Source organism: Talpa occidentalis, unplaced genomic scaffold (genome assembly GCF_014898055.3).
Source record: "Talpa occidentalis isolate TD23 unplaced genomic scaffold, MPIMG_talOcc4v2.1 talOcc4.5, whole genome shotgun sequence".
Classification (NCBI taxonomy): domain Eukaryota; kingdom Metazoa; phylum Chordata; class Mammalia; order Eulipotyphla; family Talpidae; genus Talpa; species Talpa occidentalis.
Window position 1 is genome coordinate 83,540,220 of NW_023604861.1, and position 19,001 is coordinate 83,559,220.

The following is a 19,001-nucleotide window of genomic DNA, read 5'->3' on the forward strand; positions in this document are numbered from 1 at the left end:
AGCCAGCTGGGTCCCTCTCCCTCTCCCCAGGGGAAGCAGATCCTCAGAGGACACCACCAAGGACTGCTCTGAGCCTAAAGAAATGGTAGGGGCCTAGCAGGACCCAGGTTGCAGGAAAGGACTTCCCAAGTGATGGGCATGGGGTGGAGGAGCGGGCGCGGCTGAAGGGAAGGCTGTGCCAGGAGCTCTTTTAGGGAGGTTGGGAAGGTAGAAACCAGAAAGCCAAGCGAGGGTGAGTCCCCACGGTTTATTATAGAAGCCTATAAAAGAGCCACATTGAGTATTTTCAAAATCACAAAATGCACAACATTCATTTTTTTAATATGCAACATGGAATATTATATACAGATTAAAACCACATGACAGCAAAAACACTCGCACGGCACCAGTTTCATATCAAAACAAAACACACAAGTGCTTTTCAATATTAAAACAACTGTGATAAAAACATATTAATATTTTGAACCATGTTTACAATAGAGGAAAATTCATTTTACTAAATAACAAATATTTAACAGCAAAAACTTTATACTAAATATCTATTTTGAATTATAACAAAAATAGTACTTATAATAGTTTATAAAGACAGACACAAAATTATAACATTTATGAAAAACAAAGTCTTGTGTATAAAATAATATTATAGCTCTCCGGGCAGGGCCAGGGTGGTGCCCAGGACACAAACGCCAGCGCCCAACATCGAAAGTGCTTCAATCTGCAAGCCCATGGCAGTTAGAGTTTTGTCTTTTTAATGTCAAGTTACAAGAGTTAGGAATGGTAAGTGAGAAAACATCACCCATCTAGCGCTACCTCTATAAAACCTCTACACGACACATAGACACAGACAGACCTAGACAGATGGGTGCATTTCGACATTGGAACCCTTGTCAGCCAGTCAAGAGCTTTCTTCAGTTCTCTTCTTGTTGCCTTTGAGACCCAGTGGGCACATGATCCTTCCTTCCTCCCTCACAGGCAACCCCCTCAGCTGTGCCTTCTCTGCCCCCTCCCAGGCTGGTCACCCCAGGGAAAGTCACTGAGGCTTCCCTGAGCCCTCCAGTCTCCCGACGCACACCAGGGCCGGGTAAGTGACTTCCAGCCTGAAGCTGCCTTCACTGTGTTCTTAGACACTCGGTCAACATCATGAGTTCAGGACAACCCGGGCCAGCTTAATGGAGAGCCGACCCTCCAGACTCTGGGCCTTTCTGTGGGTAACAGATTCTAGTACATCATGCAGCTGTTTTGCAAGCTCTGATGAATCTTTACATATTTTTGCCTGTTTTTTTAGGATGTGGTGTGTGTTGGGGCAGGGGAGTTGAAAGATCTCACTAAATTTGTTTTAGACGTCCATTTTTGCCAGTAATGTCTGTTCTACGCAGTTTTTTAATAGTGAAAAAGGAGGAGCCAGATGGAACACTTGAGGACAGGGGATTCTAGAACAGTCTGTCTAGTCTGAACCTCTTCCTGTAAAGTCTACCACAAGGTAGGTGTGAACTGGGGTGAGAGTGGGAGTCTGGCATCCACCCTCTGAAACTGAGCAGCTCACGTGGCCACTGCTTGAAGAAGCAGTTAGGGGCTGGAAGTCTTGCGTTCTTCTGGGTGGTTTTGATTTTCTTATCAAGAAGATTCTTGATTTTACAACATCAAAAGTGAGTAGAGAAACACAGAAAACAAGTAAAAACCTGAACACAGACAAAAATTGCTAGACTCACCCAAGACTCCCAGCCCATCCCTAGGAGGCACCCCAAATTGCCAACACTCAAAATGCCAGTGGCAGGAGCTACTCCCCTCTCCCCCCAGTCATTCCCTGACTGGTCAGTTTTCAAGCAAATCACTTCTGACAAATCACACGTACCCTCCTCTTCCTCCTCTCTCCTGCAGCCTCCCTCAGATGTCTCAGACCATGTGGAGGCCTGAGGCAGTTCTGGGGAAGGGCTGCCTCCTGTACTCACCTCCCCTTGCTTTCACCTCGTCCCCACACCCCTGAGCTGGCCCAAGCAGACAGTGGCAAAGAGGTGGGAAGGGACGTCAAGGACACCTTTCCAAGGGCTAAAGACAAAGGGTAAGTGTTAAGGAAGGGATGACGGGGGACTCCGTCCCCATCAGAAGAAAGAACCCGTATCCTTGCCCCATACTCACAAGCTGGAGTGGGGCCACTGGGGTGAATGGTGGCCAGGCAGGGGATCTTGGCAGCCTCCAAATCCCCATGTGATCAGTGATTGGGATTTTTGACAGAAGACGGAGGGAGGTCGCGGGCCATTTCCCTGTCCACCAGGGAACAAAGGCAGAGGGGCTGGGTTTCACCCTGGAAGCAAGGCTCTGAAGTTGAACCCACAAAAAGTCTGCAGTTTGTAAGGAGAGTAGGTTACTTGCAGATTTCCTGCCTGGGCCCAAGGCTAGGGGACAGGAGACACTTGTTCCAGACCCCAGTAATGCCAAGACTTGGTTACATCAGTGAATAAATATGGGGGAGGGGGCACCATAGGGAGCAGCCCAGGAGCCAAGGCCTCAGATGCCTGTGTAACAAAATGGGCTCCAGGCCTCCTGGTGGGAAGGGGGGATGTCAGTGCGCATGCCCAGGGCCACCAGGGGTAATGCTAGGAGGACAGAGCCTGGGGCTTCTTTGCCCCAAGGTCAGAGGAGAGAAAAAGTAGCAGCAATAGGTAATTTCACGGGCTGAATGCAGCCCCAGCGCTGGCCGAGGGTGACTGGCATTCTGTTTCTCAGGATGCTGGCCCTGGGTAGCCACCCCAGGAGGGGCACTCGCCCCAGTCTGAGCCAAAGTGGGAGGATGTGGGGGAGGTGAAGAGAGCCAAAGGGGCCACCTCTTTCCTCCCGCCCTCATGTTAACCACCTGCCCTCACAAACTACAAGGGTCCAAAAGAAATAGGAGGGGAGGGACCAGTTCTGAACATCACAAGCAAATGCTGCAGCACGAGCCAACTGACATTTAACACTGTAACTGGCATGCGGAGTCCCCAGCCATGCCCTTTCCCAGGAGCTAAGCTGGTGGGAACCAGAGAGAGACTGGAGAGAAGCAGGAGCCAGGCAGGGAGCCCTCACTTCCCAGAAGGACAGGGCCCTGTTGGCTTTGGGTAGGGTTTGCCAGGGAGGGGACAGGGGAGGGCTAGGTCTGAGGGGCTGCTCCCCCTTCTCCAGGTTCAGCCCCTCCCACACACAGGTTTCTACCCTTCCACCCCCTCCCACCCCCAGGCCTGGCTGGGTGGAGGCTGGGGATGGGCTAGGGGCGGTTAGACCGTGGCGCTCAGCATGGCCTCTGTCTCTGGCAGGATCTTGTTCTGGTTTGAGTCCAGGCCAAAGAACTTGACACTGAGGCCGTCCACGGGGTGCACCACGGGCACCAAGGTAATGCGGGGGAAGGTCCGGGTGGCCAGCTCAAAGCGGCTAGTGCTGGCCAGCTCCACCGCCAGCACCTTCAGGAAGAGCTTGGCCAGGTGCTTGCCCAGGCAGGTCCGGACGCCACCGCCAAATGGGAGGTAATGGAAGCGGCCATCTTTGTCTTCACTCCTCGCCTGACCAAAGCGGTCTGGATCGAACACGTTCACGTCTTTGAACACGGGTGCCGTGTCATGGGTATCCCGGATGCTGTACATGACACTCCAGCCTTTGGGGATCTGGAAACCCTGGAGACACAAGATTGGGTTGCAGTGGTAAGAGGCAGGAAGGTTCGAGAGGGCCCAGGCCTTCCTGCCTGCCAGCCCCAACCCAGACGTTCCTATAGACACCCACTATGCACCCCCCCAGGCCTGCCCAGCCATCCCCTCAGCATGTCAGTCCTGTCTCTTATTTACAGACGTCAGCATGCCATATCACATATGATAACATATTGGTTTCATCTGAGCCAGCATTTGGGGTGGGGTGGCTCCCTGGAAGAGAGCACCATCTCCTATCAGACAAGAATATCCTCACTCCCACCCCCCGAACCCCAGCCCAAGGGACCCAGCCTCACATCAAGCTCGAAGGTCTGCAGCACGGTGCGATAACCACCAGAGATGGGTGTGAAAAGGCGCATGACCTCCTTGATGACGCAGTCCAGGTAGTGCAGCCCACTGAGGGTGTCCAGGCGGAGCGTGCCCTCGCAGGGGCAGCCACCACTGTGCAGGATGCCCTGGGCTCGAAGCTCCTCCCGCAGCTTCTCCAGCACAGCCGGGTGCTTCAGCAGCTGCATGATGAGGGAGGTGCTGGCACTGGCGGTGGTGGCATAGGCAGCAAAGATCAGTTCCAGGGTCCCATCCTGCAGCAGCAGAGAGAGCACCATTGGTGATCTCATTCAGTCGGGCAGGCCCAGCCTGGAGTCAGCCCTGCTCTACCAGTGCTCCCCATTTCCCAGGGCATCTAACTAAGTGCCACCCACTTCTGAGCCTCAAGTTGCTGTGGTACTGAGGCCATGGTGGACACAGGTCACATGGGCAATACTCTGACTGGGCAAGAGACAACTGCTGCAACCCAGATTTGACATCTCTTGGAGTAAGTATGGTCATTTTGCAATCATTGCTGGAATCCAGGGCCAGCCCTAGCAGGTTTCATCAGTGTAGTGAGCCCCCAAGAAAAAGAACAAACCCCAAGGAGCCAGGTGCGGTGCAGGTGAGTATGTGGGGACACAAAGGGGAGGTGTAGGGTCTAGATCCTGACCCTCCTGCTCAAAGTCCCTGCTCCTTTCGCATCCTAGGAGTAGGATCTCTGCTAGGTAGGCAGGAGAACTGATGAAGCCTGAAAGACAGCCTGGGGCCACACTCACGAGGGCCTAGAGTGAGGTTGCAGGGAGAAGGCTGAGAGGAGATGGCCCCCGGAGGACTTGGAGACCTCGACTAAGGATGTGTACGGAACGGCCCCAACAGGCCCTCTCATTTCAAGCCCTGTCTTTATAAACATGGACTCCAGTCCAGAGCGGGGCTAGGGAGGGTAGGGAGCCCTACTTGGGCCCAGTGTGGACAGTCTTGGTGCCGGTAGCCCAAACAGGCTTAGCCAGTACCAGGCAGGCTGGAAAACTGTCAAAGCCACCAACTCAAAGAGATAATGGCGTAGGAGGAGTTTGGTCCAAATCCCTGCAGCTCTTCCCCAAGGGCTGAGGCTGGTCTCAAGCAAGGAGCTTTCCCTTCCTTACAGGACCTCTCAGGGCGACTGAGCCATAAAATGCACTGAAATTGTGAATACAGGGGAGAGGGGTCAATACGCAAGACCAACACCCAGTCCACGCAGAGATCCCTAAGGAACAACATTGGCATATTTGAAAAATGGTAGATGGGACCGGGCGGGAAAGAGCCTGGGGTCCAGGAAGGGTGGTGATCCTGTCACCAGTGGAACTGGGTGCACAGCTCGGGGGAGGGGAGCAGGGAAAGCCCACCCATAGGGGCGCTTCTTGTCCTCCCCACAGATCATGCCCATGGCAGGCGGACACATAGTCTCTCTTCTGGCTAAGCCCTCAGCTCCGGTGCAGTGAGGGCTGCTCAGAGAGTGGTGCCTAAAGATAGGGACATTTGGGCAGAGATGCCTGGGCGCCCTTCCTATTGAGTGCAGCTCCAGTGCAGGGCATGGTGTACTGGGGAGGCCCCCTACCTTCAGCTCCTGCATGGTCATCTCCTTCCCGTGCTCTTTGCTGCTCTCGATGAGGATGTCCAGGGCATCCGAATAGTCCTTGCCCTGGGTGCACTGCAGCTTCTCCCGAATTGCCTTTTCCAGGCCCTTCTGGAGGATCTGTCGGGCTTGAATGCCCTGAGGGCAGAAGGAAGCATCTAGTCACCCAGGAGAAGGGGCAGGTCCACCGAGGTCCCACAGCCAGGCAGAGCAGGGTGGGAACTTTTCATCTAAGCTTCAGAGGCCACTCTGTCAAGGCCACCCTGCCCTGCCAGTGAGCAGTGAGTGTCTTGGTGGTCAGCTGCCCCCTCCCTCAGGGTGGGCTCACAGTTGCCTCTGCCTCTCTCTTCCCAGGCCCCAGGTGCTCACCCGCCGGTAGCCGCTAAAGGGCAAGTCAACAGGCAGGGAGAAGACGTTCTCCACAAACTGCTGGTAGACCTCAAAGAGGTGTCCGAGGTCCTCTTCCGGAATACTGAAGCCCAGCAGCACACGGATGGCCATGCGGAAGGTCAGCTTCTGGGCCTCCTGGTACACATTGATGGCCTCCGGGTGGCTGCTCCAGGCACGCAGCGTGTCCTGGATCACCAGCTGGATCTTGGGCAGGTAGCTCTCCAAGGCCTCATGACTGAAGATCTTGGAGAAGACCTGCAGGGCAGAGAGGCAGGAGGCTCTCAGATGGGCTTCCCTGGGTCTGGCTGAAGCCCACATTCCATGACTGTGGGAGGAAAAATTCCAGGCCTCACCCCACACTGGGACACAGTCTGCTCACTGACTCCCCAATGCTGACCCCCCCCCACTTCTGTGATTTGGGGGAGGGAAACACAGGAAGGACAGGATTAAAGTAGGGTTCATAAACATTTTTATTTGAAGCCAGGACCTTCCACCTCATTCACAGCTGTCATCATCTTTTTAATACAACCACCTTTCTTACCCCCACACACACCCCTGAAAACCATGTGCTCCGAAAACCATCCAAGCCCTGGGGACTATACAGTTCACTTGCCAGTAGGTCCGTAGGCCACAAGGTCATCCCAGCTGGGAACAACATAGGAGGGGGCTGGGCCAGGTTGGACGGGAGGCCAACCCTACACTGCAGGGGCTCACGCCCAAGTTCCCAGGACACGCTTCACAAGTGTTCCAGAGGAATAGAAAACAGAGTGGATAAGGAAGAGGCAGAAAGCTGTAGGTGGCTTTTCTCCTCCGAGGGGAGAGCAAGAGGGGCTGGGGTTACATGGCAAATACAACTTCGTAAGACCCAAAATTGCTCTCACTCCCTGGGAAATACCTAGTGGGTGGGATCCTAGGGAGTTTGTCAACACTGAACTATCTAAATGCCTTTAGTGTGGCTGGGTCTGGAGGCAGGGGGATGGGGACAAGGCTTTCCACCCCAAAAGATCACAAAACCAAACAGAAGCCTTTTTAATTCCCTGCGTTTTCCGGGTCCATTTTAAGTAGCCAATGAGGCCCTGTTTCTACCTCCCCTGCTTTCCAGCCTCCTGATTCCTCAGCCCCCTCTCACACCCCCTCCCCACATCACTCTGCACATGTCCTTCACGTTGCTGCCCACGGTGTGCAGGAGAGGGAGGGTGTTCGTTTATTTACTGTGGCCTGTGGGTCCTGCTTATAACCAACAACTTCCATCCCCCACCCAAGGTCCAATGCAGAAGGGGGATGCCCCCACCAGCACAAAGGGGAAGGTCATGAGGGAGGCAGTGATGGGAGGTGCAAAGTAGAGGAAGGAGACAAATAGTCCTCTAGCACCCCCCAACCCCATCCCATGCAAACCACACACACGCGCCCGCCCTCCCTCCTGCCCCCCAAACACAACCACCGCACAAACTGTAAATGTGAGAATTTCCCCTGCAGTCAGCTCGAGGAGGAAAAGGTAACATTTTCCTGGCCTCAGCCCTGCATGGCTAATGGGAGGGCTGGTTTGCAGAAATAACAGTGCTGGCCCTTCAGTGGCCCAGCCAGGCATTCACAATAGCACTTTCATTCCGAAATTCCCGGTGGGCAGAGGGAGGGAGGGAAAGAGGCCAGTGAGGGGCAGAGAAGCCAGCAGTGTTTAGGGCTGCTCCTGCTACTAAGGGACAGTTGAAAGGTAGGAGGATGAAGGGAGGTGGCCCAGGGCAGCCCACACCCACATGGGTCACTCACACCTTGCTCGGCTGCAGGGGTCCTGGGGACTACCAGGGGGACCTCAGCTGCCACATCCTTCAGGGGGCCACGCTCTCTGTCTCAGTTCCTGACCCTGCTGTCCTTAGGATTCCAGGTTCAGCTCTTGGTGGAAGAGTCTGGGATTGAGCCTGTCCCCATAGCCCAACACAGCCAACTAAGGGCCCTTAAAAACAACACAGAGCCATGGGGGAAGCAGCAAGTGGTGTGTGGATGCTGAGCAGGCTCATCAGAGAGGCAGAAAGATAACTGTGGCTACCAGACCTTGCTGGGGAGGCTGGAGGTGGGGAATGGCTGGGACAGGGTGGCCATGCCTGGTCCAGAGCCAGCCAGCGCAGGACAGACTGAAGGGTGCTATCAAGGAGGGAAGGGGGCAGGCCTAGTCAGGTCCCCCAGCACCCAGGAGGCCAGGGCCAAAGTGTGGACATATGGAAGGGGGGATAAAGCAGAGGCCAGGCCCATGAGAACCAGCCAAAATCAAATGAAGAAGATTCTAAGATGCAGTGGGGTGGTGGGAAAAGATACGCAAGGTACCCAGATTCCTGAGTTTTAATCCGGGATCATTTACTAACTTATGGCAATCATGGCCCAGTAAACTACCACCACCACCCCCAGCCTCAGTTTCTTCATTTGCAAAATGATGAAGTTGAACCAGCTGGCCTGTGGGGTTCCTATCCATCTAGAGGGCGCATAAACACCAATACCCACGTGACCCTTGGATGCTACCCCTTCAGTGCCTCAAATCTGGCACTGCACGAATCAATTGATAAGTGTCTGCCAGGCCCCTACTCATACACTCCAAATGGGTTAGCCCCCAGGGTTTCCAAGGGGGAGTACTGAGAGCCCTACTTAACCCCTCCACCCCCTCAGAAGTGAAGAGACAAGACCCACTGACAAGACCTGCCTTGCCCTGCCCTGAAGGTTACATTCCCTGCGCCCTCTAGCGATGGCTGGCTGAATCGCTCTCTCTCCAGCCTGGGGGGCCAGAAGGGCTGGGGGGAATCCAGGGGGAACTGGGACTGAACAGAGGGAGTGGACCGGGAGTGCATGCTGAGCAAGGGCAGGAGCTGAGTGATAGCAGGAAGCAAGACTCCCAGGATGGGGCTTCTGAAAAGAGAATTATAGCCAAGACCAGTGTTCTTATCTTGAACCATCTAGAAGTCTAACTAGATATTCTGGGGTCCCCTTCCACCTGGCTGTCCCATGTTTCTCCTCAGAGCCCCCATAAGGTAGAAAGACTACCCACATGCAAGGAGCAGGCACAGGTAGACTGCTGTACTCCAGGCCCGAGGGGCTTCACTCTGAAGTCACCAAGTCCACGCTCCTGCCTCCAGCCCAGCTGTTGCACAGGCATCAGGGCTCCCAGGCGCCAGGAAAACTCCAGGGCCTCATCCCTGGGTCTGTGCCCAGGGTTAACAACATGGGCACTTCCCGAAGCCGGGGCAGCCCAGAAACCACCACCCACCACAAAGGCCAGAAGGAGGCGGAGGTGCTGGCCAGGGCAGAGAGAGGCCTGGGCCGCCGCGTGGGGCCAGTGGGGTCAGCACTCGGGCAATGGGAAGGTGCCCGGAGGAGCGGCTCAGTGTGAAGTGGGGAAGGGCTCCTGGCCCCCGGAGCCAATGCTCTGACCACAGGTGTAACCAGAGCCAGGGAGGCTTTGTTTCCCTCTGGGGCTTCCCTCGGAATTCCCAAAAGTGAGCCAAGAATGCGGGACAAAGTTCATCAGGAACCAGTAAGGCCCAGAGACCTTGCAGAGACCTGCAGAGGGAGCAGCAGGTATGACTACCCACCCTGCTGGTGCTGGGGTGGCTCACCCGGGACCAGGGAACTCCCGGCACAGACAGGCCAGGATGAGCTCTCCTTGAAGGATGTGCTTGGAAACCCTGCCCCCAACAATGCTGGTCTCCACAACAGCACAATTGTCTCCAGAGGCCACATCCCTGGTTCTGTCTCCCAGGAATGGTGGTTGATTCTCCACAACTGGGCTCAGGGAGAACCACCAGGGGGCTTGTCAACACTCACTGCCCTATAATTGTAGCTGCAAATGCTTTCCTCCCTCCTGCCCAGTGCCCCTGAAGGGGAGTTGCTCACGGGACCCCCATCACCCGATGTGCTGGCCCACTTGGCCAGAAAACTTCCTCCTGCTCTGCTGGTGGCTGTGGATGGACTGACATGAAACAGGCAACCATGGGAGCAGGAAGTTTTAGAGAGGGAACCCATTCCCCTGGCCAGTGACTCAGACAGGGGGCAGGAATGGAAGCGGCTGCCTGGGAGGGTGGGGGCCTGGGCAGGCCAAGCCACCAGCCAAGCCACCGGAGCCACGGCCTGCAGAGTGGAAAGAATAACAGAGGGCAGGCAGCCTCTGAGGCAGCTGTCCGCACAGGGGTGACGCCAAGGTGTGTACTTTATACTCAAGGAAGAGGGAGGACAAGAGAGGACGTCATCTCCCCGGCTGCCTGGCATTTCCAGTGGGCCTCAATTTCATGCTGGCCGCCTTCTGAGCTGGTCCCCATTCAGCCCCTCAGGCTGGGAGGGGCTGGGCCAGACTCCCCAGACTCTACAGGCCTGTTCTGGATTCCCCAGCATCTATGGGAAAACAGTATCTGTCCCCCATGTGACTGCAGCTCTAATTTCCAGCTCCCCCCAATGCTTCCACACAAAATAAAAGCCCATGGTGGGGGGGGGGGGCGGGCGGGCAGAGGGCAGCACTTGGCAAGTACCTGCTGAGCCACAGAATCTGAAAAAGGTTCTGAAAGTTTCAGCCAGAGAGAAACCCCCTTGGAAAGTTAAGGCCCAAAGGGAGAAGGGCTTTCCCAAGGTCACAGTCTAGGACATGACTGGCCACACCCACCAGGGCCCCTGCACCCCCATTCTCCCACTATTCCAAACCCTCACTCTTAGCCCTCCTCTAGTCCTGGGGGATTCTGGATTTATCTAAGAAACCTGAAGGGAACTCCCCTCTCTGGTTTATTCACAGGGTAAGGTCAACTCTTCTGGTTACTCTGGCTTCCTCTCAGCACTTCTCAGCACTGGCCCTGCCCTGCAGCCTGGGGAACCTAGAATGGATACAGCAACTGGCTCAGGGGACTCAGCGCCAGAGCAGACCCCAGTCAAGCCTCCCTACACCCCGCCAAGGCCACAAAGGCTTCCAAGGTTGGGAGAGAGATCACAGACTTGGACCCCCTCCCCATCCTGGAAGGACACAGAAAGGAGGGAAAAAGGAGGTCATGGTCCCCCAAGCTTAGCCCCATAACAGCAGCAGCCTGCTGCCTGGCACAAGAGCACGCAGAGGGAGGTGCCCACTCCCAGGCGCCTTGGTGGCTGGCTGTGAGCTCCCTCCCCTGCTGACCTTCAGCAAGATCCGCTGCTGCCACCCTCCCCCTCAATCGCCCCTGCACCCACCAACTGATGCTACAGTAACTTTTGGGTGAAGGACTTTAGCTGGCAGAACAAAGACTCTGCCTATGCCAGGAAGATGGGGCAGAACTCCAGGAACAGTGTTGCCCAGTTGTGCCACCTGCATTCCCGTCCTATTCAGGTGGGAACTTCTGTTTCAAGTTGAGCCTGGTGTACAAACTCCGCAGTGAGAGGCTGTGCAGTTTAGAGGTTACTTAGAGACAGTCTGGGCTGCCCTCCCCCAGCACCCCCAAGAAGGATCCTCCTGCGTTTTTGCTGAGGTGCCTCCTGGCCTCTCTGTCCTGACACCAAGCCCAGGATGCACAGGGTTTCTGACAAGAGAACAGTGATCTTGGCCCGCCGAGGACAGTCCAAAGGCCCGATCAGCGAGGGCAGCTGCATGGGCCATCAGGGCTTCTTCACCCCTGCTTCCAAAGCATTTCCCCACCTCAGCCGTGGGCACAGAAGTTCCTGTAGCCAAGGAGTCTCCATACCAGGACCCAAAAGACCACCTCTGGGGTGTGTCCCAATCCAGGGCTCCAAGGCTAAGTGTCTCACCTGGGATGCTTTCCAAGTTCTGAGGGGCCACTATTTCAGGTACCCTGAAGCTGCTGGCCTCTTGGGGCAGAAGAGTGCCATTCCTATCCCCAGAGGAAAAGAGGACAAAAGGCCCCATCCGTCTGGTGCATGGGTTTGGACATTGGAGGCTTCCAGATCTGTCCCTGACTCTTCTGTGTCTCTGATCACCCCTCTCCCCAGGCTCCTCTACCAGATTCCATCCACCCTTCTAGGGCAATACCTTAGTGTCCCTGCACATCAAGAGGGATAGGGGCCCTCCCCTACCAATCAAAGACACCCCAGGCCCAGGCATAGGGAGAGGTAACAAAAGTGGAGGAACCCAGTCTGAGGTCATGGTTGGAGGGTACAGGATTGACTTCTTTTAGCCGGGACTCGGCTAGACTGGTAAGACTTTCTCCCTGGCAACCCCACCCTCTTGGCCCTAGACCACCAGGGAAGCTGGGATAAACACCTGGAGTGCAGTGATGGCTGTGAGCAGCCCCTTCCCAGCACATCTGGTCAGACCTCCCAGAGAAGGGGTGGGACATGAGGCCCCATGGAAACAGTGACGCTCCTAGTTCCCTGCCACCAGGACCCCAGCACACCTGGGCCCCACTTCCTGCGAACACACCCTCACCAGGCAGAGGCTTGGCCCAGCATCCCACCTCCAGCCCTGAGGTAGCACGGGCTTGAGGAAAGAGAGTAAGTGGCCCGTGGTAGCCCCCACTCTGGCCAGACTTGGTATTTGTCCAAAAGAGTGGCCATTCTGTCCAGTACCAATATGTGCCCCTGACCTTATCCTGGTTAGACTATACTTTGAGGCATGGACAGTTTCCTGCTTCTGTGTTGGTGCCTAACCCCATGCCTTCCATTTAGCTCAGCAAGCCAGGTTTATGGAGCATCAGTGAGTGAAAGTTGGGGGGAAGGACGCTTTTGTCCACCCATTTGCCACAGGAGCCATAAACAGGCCACTTAGCAAGCACACGACTAGAGAATCCCGCATTAGGATTCCAAGCTGGGGTCAGCATGAACTGCTTTCCGCAAGGGTGCCCCAAAGAAAGACCAGCAATGCCCATCCACGGTTCCTAGTCCCATCCCACCGCTCCCTCTCCCCCATTCCCTCTCCATGCTGCCCTGGCAGTATCACCCAGGGGTCTTATTCCTCCTCCCCCCTCAAGAATGGACAATATAGGCCCAAACTGTGGGGTTTGCAGGCCTGGTCTTCCCCACCTGGAGGCCTAAAGCCAAGTTCAGGCAGAGGTGGGTGGAGTCACAGGCAATATCCTAGGCCAAAAGCCCTCAGACCCCCAGGGTCTCAAACTGGGGTCCTGACAGAGTCTTCCCCTCTCCCCCCCACCCCTCCCCTCCAACGCCTGGCAGTGTCAGTTCCCTCCGGCCCCTTCAGTGGGCTTCCGGTGGAGTCACAAAAACTAAGAAAAAACAAGTGTCCAAAGAGTGTGTAAAGCCCCCATTCCGGAGCCCGCAGCTCCCTCTCAGGCCCTCCCCAGAACCCCGCCCACCTGCCCGGGCAGCGCGGCTGCTTCCCGCTGTGGCGGGCCTGAGGGGGAGACGCTCGGGAGCCCCTTTCCTGAAACACACGCTTTATCGGGCAGAGGACCCGGGTCCCCTCCGTGTGAGCTCCCCCTCCGCCCGCCGCGGAGAGGCACCTGGCAGGTAGTACCGAGGACATCAAGTACTGTCAGATGCCCTCCCCGACCTTCTCGGGGGCCGCCTCGCACGGCCTCCGGCGGGGGCGCCCCCCCGTCTCCCCGGCCCCGCCACTCCTCCCGGAGATCTGAGGCTGCCGCTCCCTTTCCTTTAAGCTTCAAACCTGGGCGAGGCCTCCCCCCGGGTGGAAAAAGCGAAGGGAGGGAGGTCGTGCAGCACCCCCTCCCGCCGCTCTAAGCTCGCAGACCCGCGCCCCGCCCGCGGCGGCTCAGTTTTCGGGTTACTGCAGTTCAAACAGCACGTGCCGCCCGCGCCCGGAGCCCGGCGGCGGCCCTGGAGGGGGTGGGGAGGCCGCCCGCGCGCCGGCTCGCCTCCTCCGCGGCTCTCCAGGCGCTCGGGAAATCCACAGGATAAACACCCACTTTCTTTTCCTCTGTGAGGGGCTGGGGCGGGGGGGGCGGGGGGCAGGAGGGAGGAGGGGAATTGGTTCCCCGCCCGCGCTTGGGCTGCTCTCCCAAACCTGCTCCTTCCCCCACCTCCCAGACTGGTGCTCACCGTGGCCCAAGTGTCACCTCGCCCCTACCAGGCCAGGCCCTGAACCGCTGCCCACGAGATGCCCACTGCTTTCCCTTCTGTCTTCGGAAATCCCGGAGGACATGTGGAGAAAAGGGGATGCCCGCTACCATCCGCACTCTTCTTTTTCCAGTTTTGTGGGGGCGCGGCGGGGACGGGCATTGAACGCTCTACTTCTCCTCTTGCTAAAGCTCGGTCCTGTCACCCGCCGAGCCTGGCGGGGCTCATATTGGCGCCATGCAGGAGGGCAGGCCCAGCGGGCCCGGCCAGACCCAGAGCCATCTGGGCAGGGATTCGCGGGGTCCCCTAACAGCGTGTGCAAATGCAGGCACGGATTCCTGCGGGCACCTCCCCGGCGCTTTGACAACTCCTTGCTCAGAGGGGGTGGGTGGAAGAAGAGGGTCAGAGCACGCTGGCGAGGCTCTTACCTTGCGTCTGTTGCGGTGGATGTCGCCGATGGAGTTGGCCACAGTATTGGGGCCCAGCAGCATGCGCGTGCTGCGAGGCCACTCGGTGCTCACGAGGTGGTGCTCGCCCATGAGAATCTTGCGCACGTTCTCCGCGCCGGTGACGCGTATCAGCGGCCTACCCAGCAAGTGAGTCTTGAACACGTTGCCATATTTCTCCCTCCTCGAGGACTGGAACCCAGAGCCCTGAGGGAGCCACACAAGAAACCTTTCTGAGGTCGCACGTCTCCAGTGGGACGTCCCGGCGGCCCACCCTCTAGAGGCCGGGGGAGAGGGATGAGGACCCCACCTGAGCACCCATCCCTTGCTCCTCCCCCGCAGACACGCACGTAGGGTTTTTTTTTTTTTTTTTTTTTCTCCATAGCTAGCACAAGAGCTGGGAAGTAGGGCCTAGAGGATAATAAATAATGCAAGGAGGCGGGAGGCCCAGGGGGCACCCGCGGAAGGCTGTTTTGTAGTAATGACTTGCGAGAAGGAAAAGGTATCCCCGACAGCGGGACCCCGAAGTTAGACACACACACACCCCAGCCCCACCTCCTCGCCTAGCGCTCCCGAGCCTCTCGGAATAAATATTTCCAGGCTTACGGCCACCGGCTGGCGAGACCCCGCGGGGTGGCCGCAAGCCAAAGATTATTTATAGCGGCGAGCGGCCGGTGCCCGGAGGCCGCCACTACGGATGGGGGTGGCGCTCCCTCCGCTCTCGGGACCCGGCCGCCGAGGGGCCCGGCGACCCTCCGAGGGCTCTGCGGGGCAGGGTCACGGCCCGAGCGCCGCACTTCGCCCTGGGAGAAACTGAGAAGGACTTTCGTCGCCGCCCTGGAGTTTGGAAAGGGAGCGCGGGGGAAGGCGCTTCCCGGGGGCGGGGCGGGGCCGGGCGGGGCGGCGGCGCAGGTAACCGGATCCCGGGCGGCCGCCGCGCGGCGCGCGCAGGGGACGGTTAGGCCTCCGGCCCGGCCTGGCGCGCAGAGCTGCAGGCTGCGCCGGCCCCGCGCGGGCTCCGGAAGCCGAGGGGACCTCCGAGGGGCGGGGGCGGGGGCGTCCCGCTCACCTTTGACGTAGGCGCTCGCCACCCCACCCCGCATTAACCCTTTTCCTGCCTGGGCAGCACGGAACGAGCCGGGGAGGGTGACACCTGTCCGGCCTTCTGCCCGCCGGCCGACGGACCTGTGGGGTCGTGCACCCCCGAAAGGGCGGCTCGACTCCCCCCTTTCCGGCGTTGGCCCTCCTCCCCACTCTCCTTTCCTCCACGGAAAAGTATTCTCCAGCTAGAAATGCACACACCCCAGCACGGCCGAAAAGTGACTCTGCAGAACCCGGATTTCTAATCACTTTTCCACATGCGCCTCCGGCCCCGGCGCGCGACAGGGAGCGAGCCCCGAGCCCAGGCGGCTGCAGAGGGGGGCTGGGCCGCGGGGGACGCGCCGCCCTCTCCGGCTGGTGGGTCGGGGTGGGAGTTCCCCCGCCAGCCGCGCTCCCAGACGGCGCCTACCCCTTTAAGAGAAGTCGAGGCGAGGGTGGAGGTGCGACGGGGAGGGGGGCGCGGCGCGGGGTTCCCTCCCTCCGTCTGCTCTGCGCGTCTCCCTCGCTCCGTCTGCCTCTCCGTCTCTCCTCCGTCTTTTCCTCTGTTTTTCTTTTCTTTCGACACAAAAGTTGGGTTGTGAATTTTCCGAGGTCGCCGCCGCCTCTCTCCCGCCACCCTCCCCCCGCCTCTGATCTGCCTAACTATAATTAAAGTGCGTTTTTTGTGGCATTAATAAAGAGTTATTTGTCCGCCGTTTCCACGGTCTTCACAAAGAGGACTTTCATAGGGGCGGCCGCTCGGGCCGCGAGTCCAATTTATACAAAAATGTTGTATTTTTAGCCCTGGGCTCTGTTTAGATGGCGCACAGTGGAAACGGAGAACCCTTGGAGGTCCCCCCCGTAAAATCTGATAAATGGCTCCGAAAAAATAAAGCTGGGATTCAGAGGCTCCCATTAACCCCTTCAGCGCTCCTCTACATGCACCCCCAGCCCCCCTCCCTCCCACGGCAAAGCCTGAGGCCCCCGGGGCGAATGAATGGGGGAGCAGAAGCTCGCGTCCTTCTCCCCATCTTCAGGTTAGACTCGAGCCCCTGGGGCCCTTGTGGGGTTCGGAGGAGGTCAAGGGGATCTGGGGGGTGCAGAGAAAGGTCAGGTAAGGGAGGGGGGGTGGTGACAGAACGCGGATTCCGCAGATGGACTCTAAGAAGGCAGGAGGCGATGCCCGTGTGAGTTATTTTATTTCCTAAATTCTCCGCCAAAAGCCTAGACCACCACTGCAGTTAACCCTTTGTGTGTGGCGGCACGGGACAGGCTCTGGACTTCTTCTCCGGAATAGTCTATTGGTTGAAGTGAACCTCACCCGGTTGCACGAACAACCCCGAAGAGAGATGGGCTGATTCCAGGACTTGGGACGACCACAGGGCAGAGGCACCGCGCGCCGCGCTCCCAGCCCCCGCTCCGCTGACATTTGGCGCGGGGCGGGAGGGGCGGGGTGTGTGTGCGCGCGGATTGCACGCGTCTGTTAATTTCAAGCCAAGCTTTCGCACTTCCAAGACCAAGGGTCTCCGCGGTCACCTCCCGCCTCACCTCTCCCGCGCCCCGATGTCTGCTTCAGGGCGCCCATCCATCTCCTAATTCCCGTCGGCAGCCGCCGGACTAAGACGCGTGCGCGCGAACACAAAACACACCGCCCGCGGTTAACCCAGGGGCACCCCTCCCCACCCCAAAAAAAAGTAAAAGTCTGGCGTGTATCTTGCAAACGATATCGTCTAGCATTTTATAGAGTTAATTTCAAATTAATCTCCCATTACCTACCTGGGTCTGGTCTCCGCTGCGCCCACCCTCCTCACCGGCGGAGCGGGCTTGCGCGGCGTCTGGCACCAAGCATCAGCGCTCTCTCTACGGGACTCACACGCACCTCTCCCAAGTTTCTTTCCCTGCTAAACTGTCCCCACCCAATAAGTAAATGACCCTTTTCTCCGAAAGCCAAGAACTCTCCGGTCTCAAGCTTTTCATTTTCCTTGGGTTACCTCCTTCCTCTCCCACCACAAAACACACACACTTTCTCGGACCGTGGACCGAGGCGGGGGTACCTGGCACGACCAACGACGCGGCGGGAACCCAGCCAGCCCCGGCTCTCAAGGGGGGGCATTCTGGCTGCCCCCGGCCCCCCTCCTCCTCGTCCCCGCTCAGTTTTCGGGTCCCCCAAACACCTCCAAAGCCCAGGAAGCCGACAGCGGCTGGGGCCTGGCGCTCTTGGGATGGCGAAAGCGGGTCGCGTCCCGACACCCCATCGCCACACCGGGAGCCCCCCTGATGCTCCGCGCATCCTCCTGGGTCGCCCGCGACTGGGAAAAGTCAGTCTTGGGGGCCCTCTTGGATCGGGGACCTCTCTTGTCCGTTCCCTGAACTTGCGCACCGGGCGCCAGTGGGTTCCGAACCACGCCTCGGGCGGGCAGTGGAAGCCCGGGCGCCGCGGCTGAGAGGAGGGAAGGGGCGGGGCGGGGACCAGTGCCTTCAGGCTCCCGGCGCGCCCTGGCCGGACCGCCGCTCCGCCAGCCCAGCGCTCGCGGCTAGCGGACCCCGGGGAACAGCGCGGAGAGGGCGCCCTTACCTGCAGCAGCCAGTGGCCGGTCTCTCCGATGAGCGGGAAGCCCATGGAGCCCTTGGGTATGGGCAGTTTGCAGCTCTTGTCGCGGGTGGCAGCCCAGCGCAGCTGCCACAGCTGCTGCGACACCGCCAGCAGCAGCGTCACCGACACCAGGCACGCGGCGAGGGTGGCCAGCGCCGACACCAGCTCCAAGCCCTCAAAGAGCATGTTGGCGGCCGCTCGGGGGATTGGCTGTGCCGGCCGCGGCGGGGGAGGGAGGGCCGGACGAGAAGGCGCGGGTTCGCGGGGGAGGGGAGGCCGCGGCCAGGGGTCCCGGCACCTCCAGCCGAGGCGGAGAGGAGCAGGGGCCGAGGCAAGGGCGGCGGAGGCTGCGAGGGGAGCGCAGAGAGGGAGGGGGGTGCCTAAAAGAAAAGAGAGAAGACACGAGGAGACTCGGGGTGTAACTTTGTTTGTTTGTTTGTTTGTTTGTTCCCTTATAGCGGGTGCCCGCTCGCGGGGTGGTGAGATGCAGCCGCGGATCAAGCGGATGGATGACCTCTCCCCGCACCCTTCACACTCGGAAAACTTTGGAAAACTTGGCCCAGCGGGAGCCTCTCTCGTAAGCCCCTTCCCCTACTAGGAAAAAAAAAAGAAGGGGGGCCGAGAACTAGCGTAGAGAAAGTGCAATCGATTTGGCAAAAGTTTCCCCCTCGAATTCCTAGGTGGAAAAAAAAAAAGGGAAAAATCCTGAATCCAAAAATTCCAACGAACCCAGAAACTTAGGGGCGAGGGGCACGGCTCCCCGGCTGCCGCGAGGGCGCGGGGCCGGCGGCCAGGGCCCCGGGCTGCTCTGGGCGGCGCGCCCGGGCCCGGGAGCCGCCGCTGCGCCCGCGAGGCGGGAGCGTCGGGCGAGGCGGCGCGGCGGGCGCGGCGGCCGGAGCGCGGGTGCGGAGCGGCTGCCC

The 19,001-nt window shown here is 58.5% G+C and overlaps 1 protein-coding gene across 3 annotated transcripts; it reads right to left on the reverse strand.

Annotated features, from left to right (window-relative positions):
* Positions 1-241: 241 nt before the first annotated feature.
* Positions 242-18,270, reverse strand: LOC119259058 (cytochrome P450 26B1). Of its 3 annotated transcripts, none has more exons than XM_037527606.2 (6): positions 18,064-18,270; positions 14,391-14,615; positions 5,962-6,237; positions 5,575-5,730; positions 3,968-4,252; positions 242-3,641 (listed from the first exon to the last, which is right to left on the reverse strand). In XM_037527606.2, exons 1-6 carry the CDS (start codon positions 18,265-18,267, stop codon positions 3,249-3,251), a joined length of 1,539 nt encoding a protein of 512 aa, XP_037383503.1. In that variant the 5' UTR covers positions 18,268-18,270; the 3' UTR covers positions 242-3,248. The 3 variants fall into 3 exon arrangements, with proteins under 3 accessions (XP_037383503.1, XP_037383505.1, XP_037383504.1); XM_037527608.2 differs by lacking the exon at positions 18,064-18,270 and adding an exon at positions 14,964-15,272; XM_037527607.2 differs by lacking the exon at positions 18,064-18,270 and adding an exon at positions 14,719-14,951.
* Positions 18,271-19,001: the final 731 nt, after the last annotated feature.